General features: G+C 44.0%; 1 protein-coding gene across 2 annotated transcripts in view; it reads left to right on the plus strand.

Moving 5' to 3' along the window:
* The window catches only part of Gucy2c (guanylate cyclase 2C), an 80,973-nt gene that overhangs the window by 13,478 nt on the left and 53,106 nt on the right, over positions 1-14,389 (plus strand). For both annotated transcript variants that reach the window (XM_021165238.2, XM_021165239.2), the window contains exons 4-7: positions 987-1,202; positions 2,422-2,543; positions 3,824-3,920; positions 6,091-6,208. In XM_021165238.2, the coding sequence (XP_021020897.1) occupies positions 987-1,202; positions 2,422-2,543; positions 3,824-3,920; positions 6,091-6,208 (553 nt within the window). The remainder of the gene's footprint in view (positions 1-986; positions 1,203-2,421; positions 2,544-3,823; positions 3,921-6,090; positions 6,209-14,389) is intronic.

Here is a 14,389-nt window from a genome sequence, read left to right on the forward strand (position 1 = left end):
ACTGGCTTGCTCAGGCTGCTTTCTTACAGAACCCAGGACCACCAGCCCAGGGATGCACCACCCGAGAGGGGCTGGACCCTCCCCCAACAATAACTAGTTAAGAAAATGCTCTATAGGCTGTCTTACAGCCAGATCTTATGGGGATATAATGATATAAAGATATAAAGGTGAGATTCCCTCCTCTCACATGACTTAGCTTGTGTCAAGCTGACATAAAAATAGCCAACGCAGAGCGACAAAGCAGGCACTGGTAGGAAGAGAAGGCTTAGGTACACTTCCCATTTGATCACAATTATGATGACTCTTCTAGCTTGCTTTCTGTTGCCGTGATAATTCCATGACCAAAAGCAACTTGGGAAGGAAAGGAGTTATTTCAGCTCGCGGTACATAATGGGGAGAAGTCAGGACAGGAAATTAGGGCAGGAACCTGGAAGCAGGACCTGATGCAGAAGCCATGGAGGGGTGCTGCTCACTGTCTTGCTCCCCATAACTTGCACAGTCTGCTTTCTTATACAACCCAGGACCCCCAGCCTAGGGATGATATTGCCCACAATGGGCTGGGTCCCCCCCCCACCTAAATAAGCAACCAAGAAAAGGCCTCACAGACTTGCGTACAGCCCCACTGATGGAGGCAGTTCCTCAAGTGTCGTCCCTTTTCCCAGTGGACTCTAGCTTGTGTCAAGTTGACAGAGAAAAACGCATAACCAGTGGCCATGGTTGTTTAGCATGTAGTTTTCAGTCTCCCTCCCGGCTCACAATTTCCAGCCCAGAGAGCATGAGAAGTCATTTGAAAACAAATCAACGTGATCTATCATGTAGTCATTTCCCTGTAAACACAATATGGGCAATCATTGTTATTTTTAAAGTCACCCATGTGAGAGGGTCACCTGGACACATGTTTTACTGTCCCCATTTCATTCTTACCATTCATGCCTGTGCCATTGGAGTTAATCCTGGCATTGCTTCCTCTCTCACTTTTACCACAGCCTCGACACAGAGTTGAACTATCCCATGATTTCCGCTGGAAGTTACGGGCTGTCCTGTGACTATAAGGAAACCCTAACCAGGGTCCTGCCTCCAGCCAGGAAGCTGATGTACTTCTTGGTCGATTTCTGGAAAGTCAACAATGCATCTTTCAAACCCTTTTCCTGGAACTCTTCGTATGTTTACAAGAATGGATCGGAGCCTGAAGATTGTTTCTGGTAAGGAAGGCTGCTAATCAGTGTGTTGCCATGGAGAAATGTCACTTTCATCAGGGACACTCTTGAAATCGACGCCAATCCGCTTTCTTACTCATCAAAGAGGCAAAGTGAGTCAGGTATTGTGTGACTACTCAGTGTAGACCACATTTGCAGCAGCACAATGCCCATGAAAGTGAATTCTTGGTAGTCTTAATGATTCCCCATGGTAAGTCCTCTAAAGACAAACACATTGGATCCTGTTTCTAGAGGATACAAATGAAAGCTAGAAGTCAATGTTTCTGCACTACTGTGGAAGATATAGCGCTGGAGAATGTGTGTTCTGCCCTAACCAAGCAGCAGTTAGAAAGTATGTCTCTCACATAGAGAGAAAGAGGGACAGGAGAGAGAAAGTCCTAGTAAGAAGCATAGGTCTGTGCCTGCAAGGTAGCTCGGTGTACAGAGGGACTTGCTGCCCAAGCCGGATGACTTGACTTTAATCCCTGGTGTAGAAGAGAACCGATCCCTGCCAGTTGTCATCAGATTGCCACACACGTGCAGTGTGACACATACATGTATGTTCACACACGCACACACACTACAACCTAAATAGATGAAACATCATTTTAAAATATCATAAGCTCCCGCATCGCCAGTAAAAGTGGTGGAGGTGACTCGGGAAGCTAGTTGGTTCTACCAACAGAGCCTTAGAGGCTTAAGATAGGGTGTCACCAGGCACGCACATCTGGGGAACCCATGGCAACCAACCCCAGGAGCTCACCCTAGAAACTTGGTTTGAAACTGGAATATACAAACATCCAATTCCTACAGGGACAGACATCATTTTACCAGCTCTGAAGTTTAACACTATATAGTTTCAGAGGCTTCTGGGTTATAGTTCAGGCTAGAACCTTCTTGCTCCCTATAGCAGTAGGGAGACAGTAGAAGGAACCCCTTAAATGTCTACAACTTGAACACACAAAGAATCCAAAACGCCCACCCCATACCCTGCCTCTACTAAATAGCCACAGTACAAAGCAAAGGCACCGTGGTGGATTCTGTCTAGTAACAGAGGACCCGGGTGTTAGATAAAGACTCCAGCACAGAAGTGGATGGATGGATAGATAGATAGATAGACAGACAGACAGACGGACAGATGGATAGACAGATAGACAGAGATTGAAGGTGGGGTGGCCATGAGGAAGCAAAGCCGACTCAAAGCTTCTCTTTCATCCTGCTCCAGGTACCTCAATGCTCTGGAGGCTGGGGTGTCCTATTTTTCTGAGGTGCTCAGCTTCAAGGATGTACTGAGACGCAGCGAACAGTTCCAGGAAATCTTAACAGGCCATAACAGAAAGAGCAATGGTAAGACAACAACAGGGCCTCCCTCATGGCTGCTGCCTCCCTCAGAGTCCTTTAGGACAATGCCTCCGTAAGTGCTGCCCTCAAGGCCTGCCTCCAAGTTGCTTGTTTGCAAACACCTTCGCCATTTTGTCATTGCTGTTGACTAAACCTAACTCTCTGGGAGAAAAGTGACATAAAGCAACCACTGATGAAATGAACATAGATACTAACCCAATATCCAGCCTTCAGAAGCCCACAGAGACCACGACCCACTGCAGGTCATCCATGTAACGGGGCAGTTCTCCATCTTTGTCTCTGTCACGATCTTTAGGGTTCTGAATGGTTTCGCGCTCCCTTGCTCCCCAGATCTTACTTGACTGGCAAGTTTTTTGGGGGTGGGGATGGGGGTTTCAAGACAGGGTTTCTCTGTATAGCCCTGGAACTCACTCTGTAGACCAGGCTGGCCTTGAACTCAGAAATCCGACTGCCTCTACCTCCCAAGTGTTGGGATAAAGGCGTGCACCACCTTTATCAGCAACTGGCAAGTTCTTAAACTAACAAATACTTAGCCACGGCAGCAAGTGATTCTTTGACTTTCCCTGACAGGAAATCATCACAATTCGTTCTTTACTTCTGATGTGCCATTGTGTGGCAAAGCACCCAACCCTCTTCTAGAATCTCAGGGCTCAAATGGCCCCAGCTAACTGCATGTTCCCAGCTCTTGTTGAACTGCTTGCTTACTTCCTCTGCAACTTCTAACAACCAAGATGTAGTTTTTCTGGGTTCTTTGTCTTTCAAACTTCCCTGTAATGTGCATTAGGGCTACTCTGTGAGAAGTGTCTCTCCCTAGGCAATCACCGGCCTGCTTCATACAGACTCTCAATTCCTACTGAGTGGTCTTTGAGTTTTTACCCCATCAGAAATCCAAGGTATGACTGGATTTGTGACTAGACCTCAAATCATGGTTCTCAACCATGACCTGCTGGTTATGTAGCCCCTTAGACAGAATCACAAGGCAAGCAAAGATGACCAACCTTCCTCAGTTTCCTGGCGCAGAACTCACATGTCCAGTGAGCTAAAGGCTGGGTGTGAAAGGCTTGCAGATAAAAGCTTTCGCATCAAATTGTTAAATGATCTGCTATACTGTGCAGGGAATTCCCTTCCCAAGCAAGAGCACATCAGAAGTAATGAACGAATTGTGGTGATTTCCTGTGAGGGAAGACCCTCGCTTGGCAAGTTGACCAACATTATTCAAACAATCACTTACTTACTTAATTACTTAATTGCTTTCTTTCTTCCAGTGATTGTTATGTGTGGCACGCCAGAAAGCTTCTATGATGTGAAAGGTGACCTCCAAGTGGCTGAAGACACTGTTGTCATCCTGGTAGATCTGTTCAGGTTGGTATAATGCTCAGGAAAGCCTCCTCCCTTCAGAAAGGAAGTGAGTCAATGGCTACCAAAACAGCCCCCTCTCTCTTGTGTGGGCAGCCGCCATGATGGCCGCATTTGAATTGAAGTCCTATTTCTTTCTCAGAATACCTTCATGTTTACCTAACCATCTGTGACCTTAAGCAGAGATATATTCCTTGACGCCTGACAGGCATCCAAATATACAGTCCCCTCACCTGGGAGGTCCAGATGCCCACAGTATCCTAATATCCTTTGTTCAGGAAAGGATCCAGCAGCTAAGACCAGGACCGTGGTTTCCCTAGGGAGATAGGGCTTGCTCCTGTGCTGTAGTTGTCAATGGTCTTTGGCCTCAGATTATTTTTTTTCCATCAGCCACCTTTGGAAAGACTAAAGTTGAAGACAACGAGATCTGATCTGTACAGTTACTCTTTATCCTCGGTGGAACCAGTTACTCGGGGATGGTCCCATCCTCTATGCTTCTCTGACACTGAGCAGAGAAAACCATGACAGAGACAGAGACAGAGACAGATAGAGGAACCACTTCGCTAACAGTGCCAAAAGCAGTCCTTAGGTTGGAGCATGCCTGGAGGAGGTGCCATCGGTACACCTGTGCCCCTTGTCCCACAGGTGCATCATATGACCCACTTATCTCTCTGGGTCATTAATCATTACCTGTGTGCCTTCATCTGCTGCAGGGACTCTCCTGGATCTGCCTAGTCATCCCCGATACTAAACACGCTTTTCCCAGCTTGAGAGGAAAGGGAGTCCTGGAAGGGCAGGCCTGGTGGACAATTGAATGTTCATGAAGATAAGCGATCCGTCTAGCTAGCTCTTCAGCAGTAGGCGTTTAGGAAAGAGGGCAATCAATGTTCTCAGGGTTTCCCTCCCACCCTCCAGTTGATGGTTTGCCCTGGGGAGGGAGTTGTCAGTGTGGCCAGCTTGGTAGGATTTCATTCTCAGCCATCTGTGCTGGTGTTCCTTTGTGACACCTGTTCAAGGAACACGTGGCCGTTTCCAGAGCAGGGTCAGACCCAAGTAAACCTAATGTGTTTGGCTTGTAACCCTGCTGCTTGGGATTCTGTGGGAATTGGTTAGCATTTTGAGATTAAGTCGAGTTGTGAAATGAAACTTAGGGTGCCTGTCTTTTAGGGTAAGATCAATAATGTGAACCTAAGAGCTAATCCAGTGGTCGCCACAGAGCAGACTGAGTCTGAAATGGTGGTCTCCCTAATCCTGGCAGTCTGATGAGCCACCCTGTTTGCACCCACATGATTTTTTTTTGTTTGTTTTTCCAAGACAGGGTTTCTCTGTATAGCCCTGGCTGTCCTGGAACTTACTCTGTAGACCAGGCTGGCCTCGAACTCAGAAATCTGCCTGCCTCTGCCTCCCAAGTGCTGGAATTAAAGGCGTGCGCCACCACCACCCGGCTGCACCCACATGATTAGGAAGCACCGGAGCCCTGGGCGGCTCAGAGGGATCTCAGTGTGCAGTGTGCCCAGTGTGGTCTATGGGTTGATGATACACACCCTGTGAGCTGATTAGTCCCACATGCTGCAGCTTGCAGTCTCAACAAGAGAGACCTGTCTCAGACAAGCTAGAAGGCAAGGACTCATACCTGGGGTTGTCCTCTGACCTCCACAGGCACAAGTGTGTCCGCACTCACACACATGAATGTACACACACACACACACACACACACACACACACACCAGGAGACTTGCCTTATCAGAGAAAATGTCTTAAATCTGCCATTATCAGTTCAGTTCAGCCTTGAGCAGATGGTAGCATCCTACACTACAGTGCACTGTGCAGAGTAATTCCGTATCCCATAGCCCAGTATTTCCAACTTGTTTTGCATCCTTAAGGAAAAAGAAGTTTTCCTGCAGAAATCAAGGGTCATTAGGCTTTAACAGCAAATACAAACATTCCCTCAAGGGGTGGGTATAATGAGTTCCTTTCCACCCTCAGTTAATAGCAAGAGCCGCCTAAGTCCCGTCATTCACTGTAGCAGGAGTAGAAGGGATTAGAACTGGGAAAAGTAGAAAGCTTTGCTGATAGCTACACTTAAAACAACTATCGCCATGATTTCCAAAGCTTATGTTAATTCCCCTCCCTATGGGATGCTAATTTTTATGAAGAACCTATGTTTTTCCATTAGTAACCATTACTTTGAGGAGAACACCACAGCCCCTGAGTATATGGACAATGTCCTCGTCCTGACGCTGCCGTCTGAACAGTCCACCTCAAACGCCTCTGTCACTGCGAGGTTTTCATCGGTGAGTTGTCTCTGAATAAATTTATGTAAGTATTCCTTAAAGATAATGCAGAGCAAGGTAATCAGTCTCCTATTCAGATTCAGATTCTTATATTTGTATGTGTGCCCATTGTGCAGAGGTGTATGTATTTGTATGTGCACATGCATGTGGAAGCCAAAAGTGAATATTTCCTTCCTCTATTGATTGCCTCCTATCTATCTACCTATCTGTCTATCTATGTATCTATGTATCTATCCATTTACTTGTGTGTGTGTTTATGTGTTTGTGTGTCTGAGAGAGAGAGAGGAGAGAGAGAGGGAGGGAGGGAGAGAGAGAATCCCATGTGTGCTAGGATGCTTGCCATGGCCAGAAGAAGTCACCGGATCCCGTAAAACTAAAGTTATAGGCAGTTGTGAGTTGGTTGGTTACAGGAACTGAACTTAAGTCCTCTGCAAGACTAGGAAGTGTTCTTAACCACTGAGCCATCTCTCTAGCCTGCTGTACTTAAATTTTGAAACAGGCTCCCCCAGTGGACCTAGAGATCAGGGATGCAGCTGAACTCACTGGTTAAAGAGCTCCAGGGACTCACTGCCCTGACCTCAAGCCCCACCCACCAAGTGCTGGGGTGACAGATGTGAACCACTACCTCTAGCCTTTTACAAGGGTCCCGGGGATCTGAACTCGAGTCCTCAGGCTTTGTTTAGAAATAAGCACTCCTAGGTGGAGACATTACAGTGTTGTCCATCATAGTGAAGTTGGCCAATGTCTGGAAGTGTGTGTGTGTGTGTGTGTGGGGGGGTGCTTAATGTATTCTTTTTTTTAGGTATTTATTTCATTTACATTTTCAATGCTATCGCAAAAGTCACACACACACTCCCCCACCCACCCACTCCCACTTCTTGACCCTGGTGTTCCCCTGTACTAAGGCATATAAAGTTTGCACGACCAATGGGCCTCTCTTTCCACTGATGGCCGACTAGGCCATCTTCTGAAACATATGCAGCTAGAGACACGAGCTCCGGGGGGTAGTGGGTCGTTCATATTGTTGTTCCACCTATAGGGTTGCAGATCCCTTTAGCTCCTTGGTTACTTTCTCTAGCTCCTCCATTGGGGGCCCTGTGATCCATCCAATAGCTGACTGTGAGCATCCACTTCTGTGATTGCCAGGCACTCCCATAGCCTCACAAGAGACAGCTATATCTGGGTCCTTTCAGCAAAATCTTGCTAGTGTATGCAATGATGTCAGCGTTTGGAGGCTGATTATGGGATGGATCCCCAGATATGGCAGTCTCTAGATGGTCCAACCTTTCGTCTCAGCTCCAAACTGTGTCTCTGTACTCCTTCCATGGGTGTTTTTTTCCCAATTCTAAGAAGGGGCAAAGTGTCCACACTTTGGTCTTCATTCTTCTTGAGTTTCATGTGTTTAGCAAATTGTGTCTTATATCTTGGGTATTCTAAGTTTCTGGGCTAATATCCACTTATCAGTGAGTACATGTTGTGTGAGTTCTTTTGTGATTGGGTTACCTCACTCAGGATGATGCCCTCCATGTCCATCCATTTGCCTAGGAATTTCATAAATTCATTCTTTTTAATAGCTGAGTAGTACTCCATTGTGTAAATGTACCACATTTTCTGTATCCATTCCTCTGTTGAGGGGCATCTGGGTTCTTTCCAGCTTCTGGCTATTATAAATAGGGCTGCTATGAACATAGTGGAGCATGTGTCCTTTTTACCGGTTGGGACATCTTCTGGATATATGCCCAGGAGAGGTATTGCGGGATCCTCCAGTAGTACTATGTCCAATTTTCTGAGTAACCTCCAGACTGATTTCCAGAGTGGTTGTACAAGCTTGCAATCCCACCAACAATGGAGGAGTGTTCCTCTTTCTCCACATCCTCGCCAGCATCTGCTGTCACCTGAATTTTTGATCTTAGCCATTCTGACTGGTGTGAGGTGGAATCTCAGGGTTGTTTTGATTTGCATTTCCCTGACGATTAAGGATGCTGAACATTTTTTCAGGTGCTTCTCTGCCATTCGGTATTCCTCAGGTGAGAATTCTTTGTTTAGCTCTGAGCCCCATTTTTTAAATGGGTTTATTTGATTTTCTAGAGTCCACCTTCTTGAGTTCTTTATATATACTGGATATTAGTCCCTTATCTGATTTAGGATAGGTAAAGATCCTTTCCCAATCTGTTGGTGGCCTTTTTGTCTTATTGACGGTGTCTTTTGCCTTACAGAAGCTTTGCAATTTTATGAGGTCCCATTTATCGATTCTCGATCTTACAGCACAAGCTATTGCTGTTCTATTCAGGAATTTTTCCCCTGTACCCATATCTTCGAGGCTTTTCCCTACTTTCTCCTCTATAAGTTTCAGTGTTTCTGGTTTTATGTGGAGTTCCTTAATCCACTTAGATTTGACCTTAGTACAAGGAAATAGGAATGGATCAATTCACATTCTTCTACATGATAACCGCCAGTTGTGCTAGCACCATTTGTTGAAAATGCTGTCTTTTTTCCACTGGATGGTTTTAGCTCCCTTGTCGAAGATCAAGTGACCATAGGTGTGTGGGTTCATTTCTGGTTCTTCTATTCTATTCCATTGGTCTACTTGTCTGTCGCTATACCAGTACCATGCAGTGTTTATCACAATTGCTCTGTAGTAGAGCTTTAGGTCAGGCATGGTGATTCCACCAGAGGTTCTTTTATCCTTGAGAAGAGGTTTTGCTATCTTAGGTTTTTTGTTATTCCAGATGAATTTGCAGATTGCCCTTTCTAATTTGTTGAAGAATAGAGTTGGAATTTTGATGGGGATTGCATTGAATCTGTAGATTGTTTTTGGCAAGATAGCCATTTTTACTATATTGATCCTGCCAATCCATGAGCATGGGAGAGCGTTCCATCTTCTGAGATCTTCTTTAATTTCTTTCTTCAGAGACTTGAAGTTCTTATCATACAGATCTTTCACTTCCTTAGTTAGAGTCACGCCAAGGTATTTTATATTATTTGTGACTATTGAGAAGGATGTTGTTTCCCTAATTTCGTTCTCAGCCTGTTTATCCTTTGTGTACAGAAAGGCCATTGACTTGTTTGAGTTAATTTTATATCCAGCTACTTCACTGAAGCTGTTTATCAGGCTTAGGAGTTCTCTGGTGGAATTTTTAGGGTCACTTATATATACTATCATATCATCTGCAAAAAGTAATATTTTGACTTCTTCCTTTCCAATTTGTATCCCCTTGATCTCCTTTTGTTGTCGAATTGCTCTGGCTAGGACTTCAGGTACAATGTTGAATAGGTAGGGAGAAAGTGGGCAGCCTTGTCTAGTCCCTAATTTTAGTGGGATTGGTTCCAGCTTCTCACCATTTACTTTGATGTTGGCTACTGGTTTGCTGTAGATTGCTTTTGTCATGTTTAGGTATGGGCCTTGAATTCCTGATCTTTCCAAGACTTTTATCATGAATGGGTGTTGGATTTTGTCAAATGCTTTCTCCGCATCTAACGAGATGATCATGTGGTTTTTGTCTTTGAGTTTGTTTATATACTGGATTATGTTGATGGATTTCCATATATTGAAGCATCCCTGCATCCCTGGGATGAAACCTACTTGGTCATGATGGGTGATTGTTTTGATGTGTTCTTGGATTCGCTTAACAAGAACTTTATTGAGGATTTTTGCATCGACATTCCTAATGAAAATTGGTCTGAAGTTTTCTATCTTTGTTGGGTCTTTTTGTGGTTTAGGTATCAGAGTAATTGTGGCTTCATAGAATGAGTTGGATAGAGTACCTTCTGCTTCTATTTTGTGGAATAGTTTGTGAAGAACTGGGATTAGATCTTCATTGAAGGTCTGATAGCACTCTGCACTAAACCCATCTGGTCCTGGGCTTTTTTTGGTTGGGAGACGATTAATGACTGCTTCTATTTCTTTAGGGGATATAGGACTGTTTATATCATTAACCTGATCTTGGTTTAACTTTGGTACCTGGAATCTGTCTAGAAACTTGTCCATTTCATCCAGGTTCTCCAGTTTTGTTGAGTATAGCCTTTTGTAGAAGGATCTGATGGTGTTTTGGATTTCTTCAGGATCTGTTGTTATGTCTCCCTTTTCATTTCTGATTTTGTTAATTAGGATGCTGTCCCTGTGCCCTCTAGTGAGTCTAGCTAAGGGTTTATCTATCTTGTTGATTTTCTCAAAGAACCAGCTCCTTGTTTGGTTGATTCTTTGAATAGTTCTTCTTGTTTCCACTTGGTTGATTTCACCCGAGTTTGATTATTTCCTGCCGTCTACTCTGCTTGGGTGAATTTGCTTCCTTTTGTTCTAGAGCTTTTAGGTGTGTTGTCAAGCTGCTAGTGTGTGCTCTCTCTAGTTTCTTTTTGGAGGCACTCAGAGCTATGAGTTTTCCTCTTAGAAATGATTTCATTTTGTCCCATAAGTTTGGGTATGTTGTGGCTTCATTTTCATTAAACTCTAAAAAGTCCTTAATTTCTTTCTTTATTCCTGCCTTGACCAAGGTATCATTAAGAAGAGTGTTGGTCAGTTTCCATGTGAATGTTGGCTGTCTATTATTTGTTATTGAAGATCAGCCTTAATCCATGGTGATCTCATGGGATGCATGGGACAATTTCAATATTTTTGTATCTGTTGAGGTTTGTTTTGTGACCAATTATGTGGTCAGTTTTGGAGAAGGTACCATGAGGTGCTGAGAAGAAGGTATATCCTTTTGTTTTAGGATAAAATGTTTTGTAGATATTTGTTAGATCCATTTGTTTCATAACTTCTGTTAGTTTCACTGTGTCCCTGTTTAGTTTCTGTTTCCATGATCTGTCCATTGGTGAAAGTGGTGTGTTGAAGTCTCCCAATATTATTGTGTGAGGTGCAATGTGTGCTTTGAGCTTTACTAAATTTTCTTTAATGAATGTGGCTGCCCTTGTATTTAGAGCATAGATATTCAAAATTGAGAGTTCCTCTTGGAAGATTTTACCTTTGATGAGTATGAAGTGCCCTTCCTTGTCTTTTTTGATGACTTTGGGTTGGATGTCGATTTTATTAGATATTAGAATGGCTACTCCAGCTTGTTTCTTCAGACCATTTGCTTGGAAAATTGTTTTCCAGCCTTTCATTCTGAGGTAGTGTCTGTCTTTTTCCCTGAGATTGGTTTCCTGTAAGCAGCAAAATGTTGGTCCTGTTTGTGTAGCCAGTCTGTTAGTCTATGTCTTTTTATTGGGGAGTTGAGTCCATTGATATTAAGAGATATTAAGGAAAAGTAATTGTTGCTTCCTATTATTTTTGTTGTTAACATTGGCTTTCTGTTCTTGTAGCTGTCTTCTTTTAGGTTAGTTGAAGGATTACTTTCTTGTTTTTTCTAGGACATGGTTTCTGTCCTTGTATTGGTTTTTTTCTGTTATCCTTTGAAGGGCTTGATTCATGGAAAGATAATCTGTGAATTTGGTTCGGTCGTGGAATACTTTGGTTTCTCCATCTACAGTAATTGAAAGTTTGCCTGGGTATAGTAGCCTGGGCTCGCATTTGTGTTCTCTTAGTGTCTGTATAACATCTGTCCAGTATCTTCTGGCTTTTATAGTCTCTGGTGAAAAGTCTGGTGTAATTCTGATAGGCTTGCCTTTATATATTACTTGACCTTTTCCCCTTACTGCTTTTAATATTCTATCTTTATTTAGCGTATTTGTTGTTCTGAGTATTATGTGTTGGGAGGAATTTCTTTTCTGGTCCAGTCTATTTGGAGTTCTGTAGGCTTCTTGTATGTTCATGGGCATCTCTTTCTTTATGTTTGGGAAGTTTTCTTCTATAATTTTGTTGAAGATATTTGCTGGCCCTTTGAATTGAAAATCTTCATTCTCATCTACTTCTATTATCCGTAGGTTTGGTCTTCTCATTGTGTCCTGGATTTCCTGGATGTTTTGAGTTAGGATCTTTTTGCATTTTGCATTTTCTTTGATTGTTGTGTCAATGTTCTCTATGGAATCTTCTGCACCTGAGATTCTCCCTTCCATCTCTTGTATTTTGTTGCTGATGCTCGCATCTATGGTTCCAAATTTCTTTCCTAGGGTTTCTATCTCCAGCGTTGCCTCAATTTGGGTTTTCTTTATTGTGTCTACTTCCCTTTTTAGGTCTAGTATGGTTTTTTTCATTTCTATCATCTGTTTGGATGTGTTTTCCTGTTTTTCTATAAGGATTTGCAACTCTTTAGCAGTGTTCTCCTCTTTCAGGGAAGGTCCACAGATATCTGGCGTTCAGACTTGCCTCCTGGCAGAAGATGAAGGACTGAAACAGGACCTGTCCCAGAAGCTGTTAGCTTCTGTAGTCCACACTCTTCCCTGTGGATAAGTCTCGGTGGAGTCCGGGAGCCAAGATGTCTCCTGCAGATGCTCAGGCAAAGCCCTCCCGGGCCAGGCAGACACCTATCCTCTGTGCAGAGTAGTCTTGGTGGAGTCCGGGAGCCAAGATGTCTCCTGCAGATGCTCAGGCAAAGCCCTCCCGGGCCAGGCAGACACCTATCCTCTGTGCAGAGTAGTCTTGGTGGAGTCCGGGAGCCAAGATGTCTCCCGCAGATGCTCAGGCCTTAATGTATTCTTAATGTCTCAGTATCCTACTGTCTTAGTCAGGGTTTCTATTCCTGCACAAGCATCATGACCAAGAAGCAAGTTGACACAAAACTAGCCAGTACAATTGACCCCTTGTCAACTTGACACACAAACACATCATTAGTAAGCCTCAACCCTTACATTCTTATTCATCCCCAAGGTCTAAATAACTTTAAACGTCCCACAGTCTTTACATATTCTTAAAATTTCTATTTCTTTAAAATATCTATCTCTTTTAAAATCCAAAGTCTTTTTACAATTAAAAGTCTCTTAACTGTGGGCTCCACTAAAATAGTTTCTTCCTTCAAGAGGGAAAATATCAGGGCACAGTCACAATCAAAAGCAAAAATCAAGCTCCAACCATCCAATGTCTGGGATCCAACTCACAATCTTCTGGGCTCCTCCAAGGGCTTGGGTCACTTCTCCAGCCATGCCCTTTGTAGCACATGCGTCGTCCTCTAGGCTCCAGATGCCTGTACTCCACTGCTGCTGCTGCTCTTGGTGGTCATCTCATGGTACGGGCATCTCCAAAACACTGCATGACCCCTTAAGTCCTGGGCCATCAATTGCAACTGAGGCTGCACCTTCACCAATGGCCTTCCATGGCCTCTCACAGTGCTGAGCCGCAGCTGCTCTGCGTTGACCCCTTCATGCCTTCAAAATCAGTACCACCTGGGTGACCCTTACACATTACCAAGTCCTGCTGCAGCAGGAGTACAACCTTGGCTATCTCTGGAACACAGCCTCTTTGTGCTTTCAGAAAACACTTCCCAGAAGATGTCACCTCAACGATGCTGGTCTCTTCTTAATCACCGCTAATTTCTTAGCTCCAGCTAACCAGCATCAATAGTCCCAATAATGCAAAGTTTTTGCTTTAGTAGTTCTGGTATCTTGTTAATCACAGCTGATTCTTCAGCCCCAGCTAACCAGAACTACAGAATCTTCACAATCAAAACAGCAATGGCCCTGAAAAGAGTCTTTAATTTTCCCTCTGAAGTTTCACAAGCCAGACCTCCATCTTCTGCACTGTTCTCAACATTATCTTCCAAGCTCCTACACAACATCTGACAGAGCTCTTAACAACGAATGGATCTTCTGGCCCAAAGTTCCAAAGTCCTTCCACAGTCCTCCCCAAAACATGGTCAGGTTATCACAGGAATACCCCACTATGGTGGTACCAATTTGTCTTAGTCAGGGTTTCTATTCCTGCACAAACATCATGACCAAGAAGCAAGTTGGGGAGGAAAGGGTTTATTCAGCTTACAATTCCATACTGCTGTTTATCACCAAGGAAGTCAGGACTGGAACTCAAGCAGGTCAGGGAGCAGAAGCTGATGCAGAGGCCATGGAGGGATGCTCTTTACTGGCTTGCTTCCCCTGGCTTGCTCAGCCTGCTCTCTTATAGAACCAAGACTACCAGCCCAGAGATGGTCCCACCCACAAGGGGCCTTTTCCCCTTGATCACTAATTGAGAAAATGCTGTACAGTTGTATTTCATGGAGGCATTTCCTCAACGGAAGCTCCTTTCTCTATGATTAACTCCAGCTGTGTCAAGTTGACACAAAACTAGCCAGTACATCTACCTTGTTTGGCACTTGT

This window comes from Mus caroli, unplaced genomic scaffold (assembly GCF_978045245.1).
Source record: "Mus caroli unplaced genomic scaffold, Mus_caroli_1 scaffold_7, whole genome shotgun sequence".
Taxonomy (NCBI): domain Eukaryota; kingdom Metazoa; phylum Chordata; class Mammalia; order Rodentia; family Muridae; genus Mus; species Mus caroli.